A 17,194-nucleotide genomic window follows, 5' to 3' on the forward strand; every position below is an offset into this window, starting at 1 on the left:
GAAATAAAGTTATGGCCCTGCCCTTGCCTCGCATGTGGCTGGATGTTACCACATGGTTCCTTTGGTTACAAATGTACAGTTTGCACCCTGACATACTGTTCAACTTGTTATCAGGGCCAGAAATCATCCCTGTGTATTCATTTTTTTACTATCAGTCCCATAATATGCGAAGTGTTATTCATCCTACTTTCCATAGAAATGGTTGTGTTGCTTCTCTCTTAAGAATTTATTTCAAAAAATGGGTCTGTAGATTCGTTTTACAGCACATTCTTTCAAATATGTTAGGTAATCATGTGATTTACACGAGGTTCCGAAGAGGACCCCATGAAATATTCCTGTCCTTTAAATTCTGGCACAGTTCTGGGGCATTACTTCTTTGCAAACTTGAAATAGATATGTGCCTACGATTTATTTTCTGCTGCTCCCTAGGGGTCCCTGAGTACCTCCAGTCCTGAACACAACTGTGTCCCCTCAGCTTATGTGTGATTTTTGCCTGTGACCCAAATGTTCAGTCCAGTCCTTAAAATATTTCGCGAGAGGCCAAATAAATGTCCAAAGCCAGAGAAGTATATGGCAGTGATTTTAAAATATCCAGAAAGTGAGGAACCAATCATTAGTAGGCTTGTGACTCATGAATTTTATTACTGTTTTATCCCAGATTCCGAAGTAAGATGTGACTACCTGCAGCAAGGATCCCTTGAAGAACTTATCTTCCGGCCAAGACAAACAGTTGATTTCAGCCATCATTGAAGCTATTGCGTGTCTGAAAAAGGGACAAACACCCGCAATGCTGAAGGCTGCAGGCCTACTCCTCTTCATCATGTCTATCGTTGTCTGCGGGGTTCTCTACAGACTTAGCCTGGATATGGGCTGCTTGCTGTGCTTGCCCGTGTTCTCCAACAATCCTCAAAATCTCGAAAACATTCTGAAACCAGGCACTGGAATCATCTTCTTGGAGACGAGTGATCGCCTAGAACCCAGGCCCCTGGTTTCTTGTGCAGTGGAATCGGCTGCGAGGATTTACCCCGAGAGACCAGTGGTATTTCTGATGAAGGGGCTGGTGAACCACACGGTTGAGGAGACAAACAGAACACTTGAAGCTTTCACTCTGTTGTCCGCTATTCACAATGTCTTTATTTTCCCACTCAACATGGAAACATTATTTGAAGACACCCCTCTGCTTCCATGGTTTATTAAGGTACGATGAAGCTTTTTGTGAGCTATAGGGTGAAATAAGGTGCATGGAAAAATATTGATGGGGAATGTGACTGAGCAAAAGTGATGGGTCTTGAACTGTGATTACCTCATTACAGACCCGAAAGACAGCAATATACACTCAGGGGTTCTCCTATCAGTTTGCTAGTGAGCCTTTCCTGGACCACCTTGAATTTCCACATCAAAAGAGTAATATTATTCAAATCTACTTAATACTCAAATATTTGGGCATTATAGTAGGATACGTCTATTTCTCAGGCTGTATCTGTGTGTGGTTCGTGTGGTGTGTTCTGTGCAATATGTGTGTTATTTATTGAGACTTACGTATTAGTGGTAGGCCTGTAGATGATTTTCCCTCAACATTAATTGTGTTAACTTTCACTTAAGGCTAAAGACATACCTACGATGTTCGTTAAAAAAAACAACCCACTATTATGTGATTATAACAGTGAGCGAGGAAGCTCATTGCTGTCGCAAAATGTCCTACCCTTAATGCGTGCTTGGTAGGTAACAGTGGTTGTTGCAACGTCATATTAATTCTTTTACACAATCGGTGAGTCATTACTTCCCAGGGTGTGCTCTGAAGCCACCCAACTGTGATGTTCAACTAAACCGATTTTTTTTCCCTTCTGTGTTTACTACTTGCTTCCCTTAATGGCTCTTTGGACACTCCAGGGTCAGAAAAAAACACACGTCGCACACTGTCTCAAAATAATGACTTCCAGAATTTGACTCCTGGGGACAGATTTATAAGTCCTTTGTGACACTTTTGCGCCGCCGTTGCATCAATTTTTGTAACACAGTGGTGGTGCCAACAATGTGCCAGGCTGCTGCCAATTTACAACGTTGTTTAGGAAAACGGGGGTAACCCTGTGTCCCTCAGAACCTGGGTAATTAATGGTTAAACAAAAATGGTTCTGTCGGGTAACAGCACAAATGATTTGCAAATGCTATTCAATGCACTTTACAAAACGAAGAGAACCCAACCTCTGGCAAAAGCAAAATACAGTAAAATCAGGTTCTTGCAATAAATGAAAAGAAGACCTGAACTTGACTTGCTGTATTTTTATATATTCATTCAAAAAATACTCTATACAATTAATACAATGACTGTCAAACACAATTATTCAAGTGCAAAAAAAGTGAATTGTGATCTTGTGATAAAAACACAATATGTACAATAATGATGTATTCCAATATATATTGATTGTATTGGAATCTTTTGGAATTTTTTGCACTTGAATAATTGTGTTTGACAGTCATTGTATTAATTGTATGGTTTATTTTTTGAATGAATATATAAAAATACAGCAAGTCAAGTACATGTCTTCTTTTCATTTATTGCAAGAACCTGATTTTACTGTATTTTGCTTTTGCCAGAGGTTGGGTTCTCTTCGTGTTGTAAAGTGCATTGAATAGCATTTGCAAATCATTTGTGCTGTTACCCGACAGAACCATTTTTGTTTAACCGCCAATTTACAACATGACGCATCTAGAGAGATGCGTCACGTTATAAAGCCCTGCATCACATTATACCTGCATCAGGTGTAATGTATGCAGGGTGGGCGTTCGCACACAGGGCAGCCTTGTAGAATTGACGCAGTGAAATCTACAAGATTTCACTGTGCCACTTCTAGGACGCCACAATTCCTAAATAGCGATTCGCAATTCATGTGCGGCTCGCTGTTTAGAAATTGTGAGTCGCAGTTTGGAAAGGGGCGTTCCCTTCCCAATTGTGTCCGCAAATCAATGTACGAATGTTTTGTGACCTCAATTGCGGTCGCAGAACACTTGCAAAATACCACCCTCTTTGTAGTCGCAATTTGGAAGGGGACCCCTGGGGACCCCTTCCACTTTGTGACTGTGTCCCAAAATATTTTTAAGGGCAGGCACCGGTCCCAGGGACCACTGCCTGCTCTTAAAAAAATTAAACAAAAAAGTTTCATTTCTTTTTTAAGATGCATCCTGTTTTCCTTTAAGGAAAACGGGCTGCATTTAAAAGAAAAAAAAAGCTGCTTTATTAAAAAGCAGTCCCAGAAATGGTGGTCTGCTGAGCCCAGCAGGCCACCATCCCTGGGAGGGCTGGCATTCCCAATGGGTTCGCAAATTGTGAGAGACTCATTAATGTTAATGAGCCTCACAATTTGCGACCCCATTGGGAATCGCAAACAGTGGTCAAAACACTGTTGTACATGGAAAATAGCTCCTCGTAAAAGATTCGCAATTTGCGAGGCACTTTTTGCGCATCGTACATCTGGCCTGTAATGTATTAGGTATAGGCCTCCGATGCATTGCTGGAGTTGCATTGTGGTCTCGACATTACTCCAGCAATGCGCTACTTTTGCACCAACAGATGCGTCATCATTTCTGACGCATCTGTTTCTCCTTGAGCCATGGTGCGCCTTATTGTAAATACGATGCATCCATGGTGGCATACGACGCATCCACGGTGGCGCAAGTTTTTGTTTGCCCGGCACAAGGAAACTTTCACATCTCTGCTCTAATGCAGATATGTATCAGTTTCTTGTACATCTGCCCCTTGAAGTATTTCTAAACGGGAGTCGTACTATTCTTTCCAAAGTCTTCCTGATTCACTTACAGTAGTCCTCTGCCCGAATCGATACTCTCACAAATTCCATTAGCAGCTCTGACTTTCCTCTCGAGATTAAACATCATATAATCGGAGGGCTGTTCCTGCTCCTCCAAACTGTTGACTTCTATTTTATTTTTTTGTGGGGGAGCCATTACTTATTTAACTCTAGGAAACTTCTTAGACTTCCTGAGTGCAATGGTTTGCTATCAAAAAGAGTTACCTGAAACTAGACCTAGAGGTCAGGATTAGTTACACATTTTTGCACTAGGCTATCTTTTGTTCTTTGTGGTAGTACATCAGCAAGTGCTAGTAGTTACATTTTGTCACCAGTAAACGGCATAATAAGGAATCTTACTAATGGCGGAGCAGACATTTTTTCTTGCGCTCTTGCTTTTAAACATGAACGAGTATTAGAACAATGGAATGTTGGGAGCTCCATTGCGGACAATGGAGTGCTCCCTGCTTCTACGGGCCTGTAAAGGCCCGCAGAGCAACATTCCAATGTTCTACAAAGGCTTCTCGAAGCTCGAGGGGATTTATATCCCCTCGAGCTTCGAGAACCCTTTGTTTAATTTGTTAGAACATTCTACCCTCTAGTGGCAGAATGTTCTAATAGCCTTATAGCCCTTCGTAGCAAGGCTATAGCGGCAATTAAAGTCCAGCTGTCTCGTTTAAGTCCCTCGCCTTTGGCTTGGGTCTTTAACGATTCAGCGGGCCTTTAATAGCCGGTATAGCCCGCTACGGCGGGCTATAAGGCTATAGTATTGCGGGCCATATTATCAAGAAAGGGCCATACATTATCGCCACTTTTATCTGCAGGAAACTGCAGCTAATGCGGCAATAATGGGCTTGATAATATGCCCTTGTGAATTCCCATAGAATCCCAGGTTCTGCCGTTAACCTGGAAATCTATGGGAATTCACAAGGGCATATTATCAAGTCCATTATCGCCGCTTTAGCTGCAGGAAACTGCAGCTAAAACAGCGATAATGGGCTTGATTATGCACCATAGAGAATGGCCCTAGAAGCCCATGTTAACACCGGAACATAGAATTCAATCGGAATTCACAAGAGCATATTATCAAGTCCATTATCGCCACTTTAGCGACAGTTTTCTGTCGCTAAAAGGCGATAATGTTAACGCTGTTTCTTGATAATATGCCCTGTAGCTTCTTAAGTGCTGCGTAAAATATCTCAGTGAAAGAATATGGGGCCTGCTGTACCAGGTAATTTTCTGTCAAAAGAAATTCACAGTGTCACAGGGCGTGCTACTGCAAGATTCTTGGGGGCATATTAGCATGAACCTCGTTAAAATTATCGTAGTTTTAGCGGCAGGAAACTGCCGCTAAAACAGCGATAATTTTAATGAGGTTCTTGGTAATATGTCCCTTGGTTTTTAGTTTGCTAATATTGCAAGTCGGCATAGCATTTCTGACTCCAAAAACGAGTTTACCGACCCACATTGAATAACAACTAGGAAGTGAGTGAAAAGGTATCCCCCTCTTATTTGCGATTCAGCATTGTATGTACTAACAGTTGCAAACCACTGAATATTTACTTACACCCCAAAGAAGGGGGCAACTGGTTCGCAAATGTGAAGCTGCTCGTTTTGGACATCTTCCTCTTTGCTGGATGACCTTGGGGAGAGCAAGAAGTGGTCCGGGGGCCCACCGAGTGCTCCCTTCGATGTGTTCTGAAATGGAAAAAATTGTTTTTTTTTTTTTTTTTAGATCAGCACCGGTTCCTGTAAGGAACAAGGGCAGCTCTAAAAAACATGCTTGGGAATGCAAATGAATGAATGGTGGTCTGCAGTTCCTTTCAGGCCTCCATCACAGCGGTTTCAATTACAGGTGGTCGTAAATAGCGACCTGACTAGTTAATATCTACTAATCAGCTGGGCTTGCAGCAAAATTCAATAACCAGGACTGGAAGGAATATATCACCAGGTTCCAGGTAATATGCTTGCAGGAAACCTGGGTGATTGATTATAACCCTTTTTTTCTATCGGGTTATAAGTGCTTCTCGGTTCCTGCCCAGAAGTCTACATCAGGGAGAGCAATGGGAGGATTGATTACGTATGTGGACCTACAGGTCGAAGGTGTGTGGACTGACCTAAATTGGCGATCACATAACATGCAGGCCATGGGGTTACACATAAAGGGGTTCAATATTACTATTATCAACTTATATAACGCAGTGGGAACTAATGGGAAGGAATCCATATCAAAAGAACTGGACAGATGCCCTAATGCAGAGCCAGTCTTCGGCAAAAGGGTGGTGGCGCCACTCTTTGTTATTGTTGGTGACTTCAACTGCCACCTTTGCCCGACCTTGAGATTTATTAAGAAGGACTGGTCCCGTTGCATGTTAGAGGACGGCCCACACTTTCTGCACTCAACCTAGGGGATGGAACTGGATAGGCTGTTGAAAGGTCACGATCTGGTGCACACAATTGACCTAGTGGCAGCAGAAGATGGAGAGGAGATTAATCCCACTTTTAAGGGCAGAGATTGCCGCTCCTTTATTGATTATATCATGGTCTCTAGTTTGCTTGAAGTTTGGGTGAAAGAAGGAGCAAAGATTGAATGGAGTATTCATAGCGACCACAATCCCCTAGTGCTGGAGCTAAAAAATCCACCTTAAAAGGGTATCCCGGGGGTTGGGCAACATTGAGAGCGCAACTGACCAGGGGTGGCGCCTCAGGTGAGCCAAAGTAGACGGGGATAGGTTTTTTAAATCGTTAATGGACAGAGGGGGGGACGCTTTTAAGATGTGTCTCGACCTCTTCCTTAGACGGTGTTGCTGTTGTAAATGCGTTCGAGGACATAGCACACCTGATTGATGGATTTTTAACGACCAACAAGAAGGCGAGTTTAGACATCACCCCAAGATGGTTTGACAAAGCCTGCTCGCAGGCCCACAAGAAGTTGATAGCCAGTCTCAAAACACTACCCGAGATAAGTTACACATTGCTCAATGCAGGCGCATATATAAGGAAGCTTCACAAACTAGGAAACAATCTCTTCAATGTCAAGCCTGGCAGAATTTAAGGGAGGCTGCGGAGAGAAGGGACCTGACAGCATTTTGGAAAATTATAAATAAACCATGTTTCCAGGATGCAAACGCCCCAGAGATATGTAACACAATTCTCCCAGAACAATGGCACACCCATTTCAAAGATGTATACAACCACACAGGTGCGAATTATGAGGGTAACGAGCCAGACCACCTGTGGGTCGCCAGGCCCGAGTTCAGGCTGAAAGAAGTAGTAGGGGCAATTCAGGGCCTATCTAAAAATAAAGCCCCAGGCCCAGATGGCATACCACCTGACCTCTATATAAGTAAGGTGGAGCTGTGGGCCCCCATTTTGACGAGGGTTTTGAATGCAGCGGCCGAAACAGGTCTCCCTCGATCGTGGTCCACAGCAATAATAGTCCCCATTTTTAAAAAAGGGAACAGGGACGACCCCAATGTTATCGCCCGATATCCCTAATTGACGTAACGGATAAGGTGTTGGGTCGTGTGGTCCTTAATCGCCTTAAGGAATGGGCTGACTTACATAACATCATCACTGATACACAATATGGGTTCCGGGAGGGAAGGTCGACAACGGACCAATGCCTGAACCTCTATCTCCTGGTCGCCAAGTATACAATTCCTAGGAAAGAGGCAGTATACTTGGGGTTCATGGATCTTTCTGCGGCTTTCGATCATGTAAATAGAGAACAGCTTTGGGCCCTGATGACAACTTTAGGGGTAGAGCCCGAGCTTGTGAACATATTGAAAGCATTACATTGGAACACCTCTGCCAAAGTGCGTTTTAACCCAGGAGGTATTACATCACCTTTTCCATGCAATAGCGGGGTTAGGCAAGGTTGCATTTTAGCTCCCTTTTTGTTCTCTCTATACATCAACAACTTAGATAGTGAATTAGGCAAACTAGGAGTGGATTCCCCCCAGATAGGCTCCCGTATGGTCCGCGTTTTGTTGTACGCGGATGACACGGTACTGCTGGCCCGTACCCCTAAAGGCCTGCCGAGGTTGATTGATGGATTTGTTAGTTTTATGAATTCACTTGTCCTATCTGCAAATTTGGATAAATCCTACATCATGCTGGCAGGGGTCAAACCCTGTAAGAATTTTGTATATAAGATAGGTAACTATAAACTAGGGCTGGCTCAGTCCTTTACATATCTAGGTTTGCTCTTGGATGGGTTGCTAAACTTTAAACTCCTAGTGGAAAATCCTCGCTCCAAACTGGTGGCCTCCTCGGGGGCTATAATGAACTTTGGTCGGAGGCTGGAAAGGTGGTCGCCTGAACAAGTCATGAATCTATACAGATCAATCTGTTGTTCTAAAGTGACTTATGGGTTGGAAGTTTGGGGTTTCGCAAACACCCAACAGATACAGGCAGAGGAAAACAAATACTTTAGAAAGGTCCTTAAAACCCCACAAAGTATCCCTGCTCATATCATACACGATGAACCAGGGGGTGAGTACATTGAAGACCTAATAAAAGTTAGACCTCTTATAACCTGGCTGAAGATCTAGACCAACAATGAGGCAGATCTAAGTAGACAAATCATCAAAGATTGTTTGAAAAGGGATAAAGGACTGAGTATCCCCTGGCTTAAATATGTAAAGGGCACATTTGATGGTATTGGCTGCTTGAACCTCTACACCAACCCTGAGGAAATCACCGCCCAGGACAAATTGAGAGTTGAAAAAATATTTGGGGAACGGATTGCCGCACGTAGGGCTGTAACGGATGATCAAAAAGTCACAGTGGGTGCTTACAGAGTCCTGAAAACAGAGCTAGGAATTAACCATATCTTGCACTGACATATAATGCCCAGGATAGATTGTATGTGACTCGTTTTAGGCTCAATCTTTTACACCACAAATTGGCCGACCCTTCAGGTTTTACGCCACTGGTTGAGCAGAAGGGTACCTGCGGCTGCGACAATAGGTCTCTGCAGGATACCCTTCCTTTCGTATTGTTATGTTCATTTTATACCTTACTCAGGCGTAAGTTTTTAGTGGGTATTTTAAAACAAGAAAAGTTTAAACACGCCAAGATTGCATTATTGTTTTTGCAAAGGGCTAATGATCCCTATACCCTGTTTTGTATAATGAATTTTATCAGGATCTCTGTAAGGCTGAGGAATTCGAGGGGGCGGTGTTGAATGTACGGTTTGTAAACTGTTTAATCATGGGTCAATGGATTGTATTTTAACCATTTTTTACTGTTTTTATGTACTTTTATGGAATTTTTTAAATGCCGAATAAAGTCAAATTGAATTGAATTGAATACTAATCAGGTCATTCTACGACTTCCTGTAACATAACATTTTGGGATGCACCTGATGGCATACTGGCTACAATGCAAAATTAAAGACAGGCCATAAAAAGTGAAGTTTGCAATTTGTGACTACTTTCTGTGATCTGTCTTTTGGTTCATCAGACCCATAGCACCAAAAATGCACAGTCTGCTCGTATAAATCATGTCCTTTCAGGACTGGACTGACCCTTTAGGACACCGAGAACTTCCCCTCAGTATACTGAGGATGCTGGTAAGGCTTTTAGTGGAGGACAGACATAGGGATCCTCAGCTATCATTCCAGGGAAGCAGAGCGGAGGAAACACACATAATTTTCTTGTAGACCCAAATATAGTTTGCGACTCAAAATCTACGTAGTCTCTTGGAGATAGTCGGATCACTAACTTCTTTGTGCTTTAAGGGTGTTAATCTAAGCACCTTTTCCAAAGCCCTGTTTAGACCACTATTATGTCAATTTCAAATTGGCCAAAATATAATTCAAATGTTTGCGGGACATGGGAGATAAGTGACTAATGCCTTGGAGGGTGTACCAGAGATAAGCAAACACAACAAGATGATGGATATAGTGCACAAACGTTTAAATCACTCACCCACAGTCAAGAAATCTGGGTGAATCCATCATTCATTTGCTTACGATGCCACCACAGTTTGGACCCAGCCATATGCAAATAAGTCTTGACCCTTATCATCATGGGAACAGTCCAGCACAAACTGCAAGGCCAGGTCCTCCCTGGAAGAGAAACAAAAATTGTGGGGATCAGTTTCAGGATCCAAGGAGGGCCGTGCTTGGCAGTTCAGGCTGGACTGTTCACATAAGTAGCAGGGTCAAGACTGATTTGCATATGGCTGCATCCACACTTAGGTGGAGTGGTGGCAGTAAGGGCTGGACTGTTCCCATGAGGAGCAGATCAAGACTGATTTGCATATGGTTTGGTCTAAATTGTGGTGGTGTGGTAAGCAAAACAACAATGGATTACACTCAGATCTGTGACTGAGGATGAATGTTTACAACCTTTAGCATAAATGCAACAAATGATGGACGGAATGGTGAATGATTCAAACATTCTCCCCTAGTCAATATATCTGGGTTAAATCCATTGTTCTTTTGTCCACTATGCCACCCCATCTTGGACACAGCCATATGCAAATCCCAGTATTGACCCTGTGCCTCATGGGAACAGTCCAGACCAAACTGCCAAGACAGGTACTCCCTGGACCGGAAACAAGCATCCTGGGACTGTTTTCAGGGTATGTTACTCTTCATCAACCAGGCTAGCTTGAATCCAGTGACACAGTGAACAAGGGACCTGCGTATGGGCATACCAGTCCCACTTAGGGCGAAAAGTGTAGCTGCAACAAATGATGGACGGAATGCTGAATGATTCACACATTTTCCCCCCAGTCAAGAGATCTGGGTTAAATCCATTGTTCTTTTGCCGACTATGCCACCCCAGCTTGGACCCAGCCTTTAGCATTCCATCCATCATCTGTTCTTTTTGCTTTTATCACCCTAAGGGGGGTAGGTATGCCCTGATGTGTCCAGTGCTCACGGTGCCAATGGATTCAAGCTAGCCTGACTTTTGAGGGGTAATATACCTAAACTGTACCCAGGTTGCTTACTTCCAGGCCAGGGAGAACCTGCATTGGCACTTCAGGCCGAACTGTTCTCATGAAGAGCAGGATCAAGATTGGTTTGCATAAATTTGGATCCAAATTGTGGTGGAGTGGTGAGCCAGAAAACAATGGATTAAACACAGATCTGTAACTTGGGGTGAATGTTTGCATCATTCAGCATTCCGTCCATCATCTGTTCTTTTTGCTTTTGTCACCCTAAGTAGGAATGGTAAGCCCAGACGTGGGTCCCATGCTTACTATGCTACTGGATTCAAGCTAGCCTAGCTGATGAGGGGTGATATCCCAGAACTGGTCCCAGGGTGCTTGTTTCTGGTCCAAGGAGGACTGTGCTTTGCAGTTCAGGCTGGACTGTTCACATAAGTAGCAGGGTCAAGACTGATTTGCATATGGCTTCATCCACACTTAGGTGGAGTGGTGAGCAAAAAAAACAATGGATCAAACCCAGATCTGTGGCTGGGGGTACATTTATGCATTGCTCAGCATTCTGTCCACCATCTGTTATTCTTGCTTGTGCTAGAGATAAGTCTCAAGAGATTTATATAATCAGTGTGTATGTTCTTGAACAGACCTGGATAGCAACATTGATAGGCCATGAATTATTTATTTTATAGTGTAAAGAGTCTTAATGTAGACAAGAGAAGTATAAAAGTAATTAGGAAAAATACAGCTTCAACTCAAGGAATAAAAGGGAGCTGCTCATATACACAACATAAAGTGGTGACTACATCTCTGTCCCACTTTGCTCTAGAAGAAGCGTCTCAAAATATTTTCTAGTCCTCAGGGCTGTCCTGCCTTTGCATAGAGATGAATAAGCTTTTGGAAACCTGTATTCTAGGGTTGCCATCTCAGAAGTGTAAGTGAGACTTTTTGAAATGTTTCATCTGTACTTATATTTAATTCACTGCTGTTTTGCACATGTACAAATAAGCAAAATATACAGATCACGGGGGCTACTGGTCCATCTGAGCGCAATGGTTCAGTTGAAGAGCCAGGTCTTGAGATCCTTCCTGAATTGGGCCAGTGAATGGGATTGCCTGAGGTGAAGAAGCAGGGTGTTCCAGATCTTGGTGGCAAGGTGGGAGAAGAATCTTCTTCCTGTTTTTGTCTTGTGGATCTGTGGGATGGTGACCAGGGCCAATTGGGCAGAGCGAAGGTGTCTGGTGGGTACGTGGAATGAGAGGTAGTGTTTGAGATATGCTGATCCTGCATTGTGGAAAGATTTGTAGGTATGTTTGAGGAGCTTGAAGGTGATTCTTTTGTTGACTAGAAGCCAGTGGAGTTCTCAAAGGTTTTCAGTGATGTAGCTGTGGCGGGAGATGTTGAGGATCAGCCTGGCTGCTGCGTTTTGAACGTACTGTAGTTTACTGAGGAGCTTCTGGGTGACACCGGCATGGAGAGCGTTGCCGTAGTCAAGTCTGCTGGTGATGAGTGTGGGGGTGACAGTCTTTCTGTATTCTGTGGGGATCCACCTGAATGTCTTTCAAAGCAGGCAGAGCGTTTGGAAGCAGTTGAGGATACAGCGTTGATCTGGCATTTCATTGGGAGCGAGGAGTCCAGTATAATGCTGAGGTTACGTGCATGGTCTGTGGGGGTGGGGGTTGTAGTGCGTCTGGCCAACAGGCATCACCCGAGCTAGAGGGGGTGGGTCCCAGGATGAGTACTTTGGTCTTGTCTGAGTTGAGCTTGAGGCAGCTATCTTTCATCCAGGAGGCAACAGCCTTCATCCTGCTATGGAAGTTGATTCTGGCGGGGTGGGTCCCAGGATGAGTACTTTGGTCTTGTCTGAGTTGAGTTTAAGGCAGCTATCTTTCATCCAGGAGGCAACAGCCATCATCCTGCTATGGAAGTTGATTCTGCCGGCTTTGGGTTCGTTGGTGAGGTAGTGGATCAGCTGGGTGTCGTCGGCGTAGGAGATGATATTAAATTTGTGGTTCCTGATGATGGCAGCAAGGTAGCCATGTTGACTTTGCAGAGAGTGGGGCTCAGGGAGGAGTCCTGGGGCATTGCACAGCTGATCTCTGTAGGATCTGAGAGGAAGAAAGGAAGGAGTGGATCCAGCCAAGTCCTGTTGCGGATGATGGCATCGAGGAGTCTCATGATTAGGGTGCAGTGGGAGATAATATTGAAGACGGCGAGAGGCCCAGTAGGATGAGAGCTGTGGTTTTGCCTTGGTCGAGGAGGGTGCGGATGTCATCATTGGCGCGAGGAGTGTGGTCTCGGTGCAGTGGTTGCTACGGAAGTTGCATTGGCAAATGCCAAGGACGTGGTTCCCTTCGATGAACTTGAAAAGTTGGGTGTTGATGGCCTTCTTGATGACCTTGGCTGGGGAGGTAAGCAAGGAGATGAGTCTGAAGTTCTTGAGGTCTGCCGGGTCAGTGGTTAAGCTTCTGTAGCGGGAGATTGATCTTGGTGTGTTTCCAGTTTTTGGGGAAGGTGGTAGTTTCAATGGAGCAGTTGATGGTGCAGAAAAGCTCGGTAGTGATGGAGATGGATGCTCTATGGAAGAAGTGATATGGGCAAGGATTCAAGGGGTTTCAAGAGTGGATGCTCTTCATGGTCTTGAATGTGTCATCCATGGTGAGCGGAGTGCAGTTGAGCAGGATCTCTTGGGGGTGAGGCGCAGTTGTATGCGGTGGTGTTGGGTGTGATGAGAGAGTCTTGGGTGTCAAAGTTGTCGTATATCTGTTTGATCTTGTGGTGGAAGAAGGTGCCGAATTTGTTGCACAGGTCTTAGGAGCATGGGAGGTCTGTGGTGTCGCTGTGGGGCCTGGCAAATTATTTTTTGATGGCAAAGAGTTCTTTGCTGCTGTGTGCGTTGGCATTGATTCTGTCTTGGAGGGCTGTTTCCTTTGTGGTTTTGAGGAGGAATTGCTGTGCGTTGACGGCGGTTTTGAAGGTTGCATGGGTCTCCATTTTTATGTTGTTGTTGTTCCTCCATCTTTTTTCGAGTCATCTATAGGTGTATCAGGACTCATGGGGGGCGGTAGTGAACCAGCTGGCTGGACTGGAGTGTTGCTTGCCAGGTTCCTTCTTGAGGGTGCCAGAGTGTTAGCTCTGTTGAGGATCCATTGATGGAGGTTGCGTGCTGAGGTGTTAGCGTCTGCTGATGTCAGTGGTGTGGTAGTGCTAAGGAAAGCAGTGAGACGTTCTTCAGTGACCTTTTTCCAGCTACAACCAGGGGGCAGTGAGGGTGGTAGTGTATGGTGGGTGTGGTGATGGCGAAGGACATGCAGTGGTTGTTGGTCCAGAAAAGTTCAGTGATGTGGCTCTAGGTGATGTTTTCACTGGCACAGAGTATGGGGTCAAACGTGTGTCCCTACTAATGGGTCAGAGCGGTGACTAGCTGCTTGAGTCCATTGTTAGCAAGGTTCTCCAGAAGGGATGCAGTGTTCTGGTCACTGGGGTTGCCCAGGTGAAAGTTGAGGTCGCCGAGTAGGATTTAATCTGTAGATACTAGAGCCTACGGTGTGACGAGGTTGACGATGGTGCCGGTGAAGGGTGGGTGGAGGCTGGGAGGCCTGTAGTCGAGGGCACTGAGTAGGGTGGTGTTGGGGTTGGGCTGGATCTGGAAGTGGAGGTATTCCATGGTTGTTGTTGGGTCACCCATGTGAGTGGTTAGGCTGATGGTGTTCTTGTGGATGATGGCGATGCCTCCTTCTGGTCGGTCGGCACGGTCCTTACGGATGATTTTGTAGCCGTCGGGGATGGTGGTGGAGATGTCCAGGCCAGAACTGGGGTTAGTTCAATTTTCCATGAGGAAGGTGATGTCGGGAGAGGTGGTGTCAAGGAGGTCCCGAAATTCCGTGACATGTTTGTGGAGAGAGCTTGTGCTGAGGAGGATGCAGCTGTGCCGTTTGGGTGCGTTGTTGGACGGCAAGATTAGATAGCGTGTGGAGGTGAGCGAGGGTGTAGCTACACTATCAGCAGTAGAAGGGTCCCTGGGTATGCTTCAGTGACACGAGGTGGCAGGCGGTGTGGTGTCCTGTGTTGGGGCAATAAAGGGGTCTAGCTTTGTATTGGTGGGAGGTCTAAGAACCAGGGTCCGTGGTGCGGGATGCAGTCCAGGCGGGACCGGGGACAGACGGGCATTCCTTTGGCACGCCAGTGGCCCAGCCGCACAGGGACCACCATTAAGTAGTGTGGGGGGGCTGGACAGCTGGGAGGTGAGAAAAGTGGGGAGCGGGAAAGAGTCACTGGAGGGGGTGGGGCCAGGGCAGATTACAGTGGCAGGGGCAAGGGTGGCGAAGAAAAGAGCAAATGAAAAGAAAAAGCACAAAAAGGGACAGAAAAATAGCAAAAAGCAAAAAAAGGCAAAAAACTGAAAAAAGAGAGGCAGAAGGGCAGGTCAGCAGCAGAGTAGGGACGCTCTATCACCAGATCATTAGAGAAGAGGAGCAGGCGGAAGCATGCGGGTGAAGGAGGTCCTCGAACTCCTGACCAGATGGTCAGCAGAAGCAATGGGGGGCAGCACCTACCAGACAGAGCTGTGCAGGGAAGGGAGCAGTCCACTAGTAAGGTCACTCTGCGATAGAGAGGCATGCCAAGGGCGTTACTGTGGGTGTTCAGACGTAACACCCATAGCATTTGACACATTCCCGGGTTTAAGAGATTTCATGAACCTGGTAATGCGTCAAAAGCCTTTGCCTCCCCAGGGGTGGTGTAGGGGAGGCACATAGAGGAGCAATAACATTATTTCTCCACAATTTTCCCTTTTTCTATGGGGTCAATTTGGATGTCGGACTAAAAGCCTCCGACTGCAGATAAGAGGCTTTTCAGACGGGCATCTGTGGAAAGAATTGTGACTGTCGTAATATGAATATGGCAGTCAGAATTCAAAACGGTCAGTCAGTCGGTTCCGGCATATAAACCCATAATGACTCAGTTTCCACCACTGGGATTACAATGTTGGTTTCTGACAGGCTTTTCATGTCGGGATCACCGATATGAAAAGCCTGTCGGAAGCTGACTGAGGGGTACCGTAGCAGGGCCCCCCATGCCTTAGCGGCATCTGGTTGAAGGCCTGGGGGGCCCTGTTAATTCCTGCACCAAGTGGGGCTTGCCACGCAGTGCAGGGTTTAAGAAACATCCCAATTTCCTCATGGGAGCTTGTGCTACAGCCAGTGTACGGCAGCAGCAACCGGCTCCCATAGAGAAATGAGTTTGTGCGATCTCATTCTAATCATGAGGTCCAGATTCCGCAATGGTGTCGACATCATTCTGCAGCACACATGAAAAGAGGAAATTTCTTCCATTGATTGTTTTTGTGCAGGAAGGTGTCCCTTCCTGCACAGAAACAATCACCCCTGAAACACAGACGTCCTTCCACCATGGCGCAAGTGTGCCTGCGTTTGTGCATGGCAGCCATTTGTGCGCAAGCGCATTGGGATAGGACAGGAATGCGCCCTATCTGATTGATACTGTGTATTCCTGCCCTTTTAATTTGATGTAGAGGAGTGCAGAAGGAAGGCTTTGGGCCCTGCCCTACGTAAAAAGATTGTGAATAAGGCCCTTTAAATTTTTGTTGGGCAATATTAAGTCCATGTTATTGTGGTACCAAACAATTATGGATTAGAATTGCTAACTGTTCCAGACACGTAGACACCAAAAAAAAACCCTTAGAGAACTTATAGATAATACTGGGCACACAGGATATAACATTAATATGTCCTGCAAACACACAACAAAGATAGCACCTAAAGTACAGGAAGATAAAAAGTAGCTAACCAGTTGCAAAGTAGTTATAGACCACTAAATAGGGTGTTTTTTATTTACAAAATATCGCTAATGGTATGTTTCTTAGAATAGCATACCACAACAGATATTTAATGATTCCTGATTGTGATGAAAGATAGTGAATCACTGTTTCGATGTAAAATCATTTGCAAATAGGAAATTAATTAAAACACAGCATTTTATATGTTCAAAATACCAGTAACTGGAAGCTTGTGTGGAACAAATTAACCTGTGCTCATCCCTGTGGTATCTTGGTCTAAGCAGTCAGGTTTAACTTAGCAGTAATGTGTAAAGAATTTGTGCAGCACTTCAAACAGTAATATAGTGAAAACACCACACAAAAAGGATCCCACACCAGCTGAGAAAATGGAGCATTCTTTAATAGATAAAACAAGACCAAAATAACATGAATCCAAAAACTAGAACAGGAGATATGCAGTTTTAAAGATTTTAGTGAAAATAGTACACAAAAGCACAAAGTACCAACTCTGGATATTTGGACGTTCCGGACCATGACAAAGTCACAAGTTCAAGCTGATCACAATGGCTCGTGGGCCAGGTACACGGACCCGCTTAGGTCCAGTGAACTAATTACCTTAAATGTATTGGTTTACAGAGTTTTGCCAGGCACATCTTTGTAGATGGGTAACACAGCCAAAGCTATGCGTCAGTTCCGA

General features: G+C 45.0%; 1 protein-coding gene across 1 annotated transcript in view; it reads left to right on the top strand.

Moving 5' to 3' along the window:
• LOC147683514 (alpha-1,4-N-acetylglucosaminyltransferase-like) overlaps positions 1 to 17,194 on the top strand; it is a 277,993-nt gene that overhangs the window by 112,781 nt on the left and 148,018 nt on the right. The window contains exon 2 of the mRNA XM_086944868.1: positions 659 to 1,198. Within this exon, the coding sequence (XP_086800994.1) occupies positions 788 to 1,198 (411 nt within the window). The 5' untranslated portion in view covers positions 659 to 787. The remainder of the gene's footprint in view (positions 1 to 658; positions 1,199 to 17,194) is intronic.

The sequence above is a fragment of the Lissotriton vulgaris genome, chromosome 11 (assembly GCF_964263255.1).
Source record: "Lissotriton vulgaris chromosome 11, aLisVul1.2, whole genome shotgun sequence".
Classification (NCBI taxonomy): Eukaryota; Metazoa; Chordata; class Amphibia; order Caudata; family Salamandridae; genus Lissotriton; species Lissotriton vulgaris.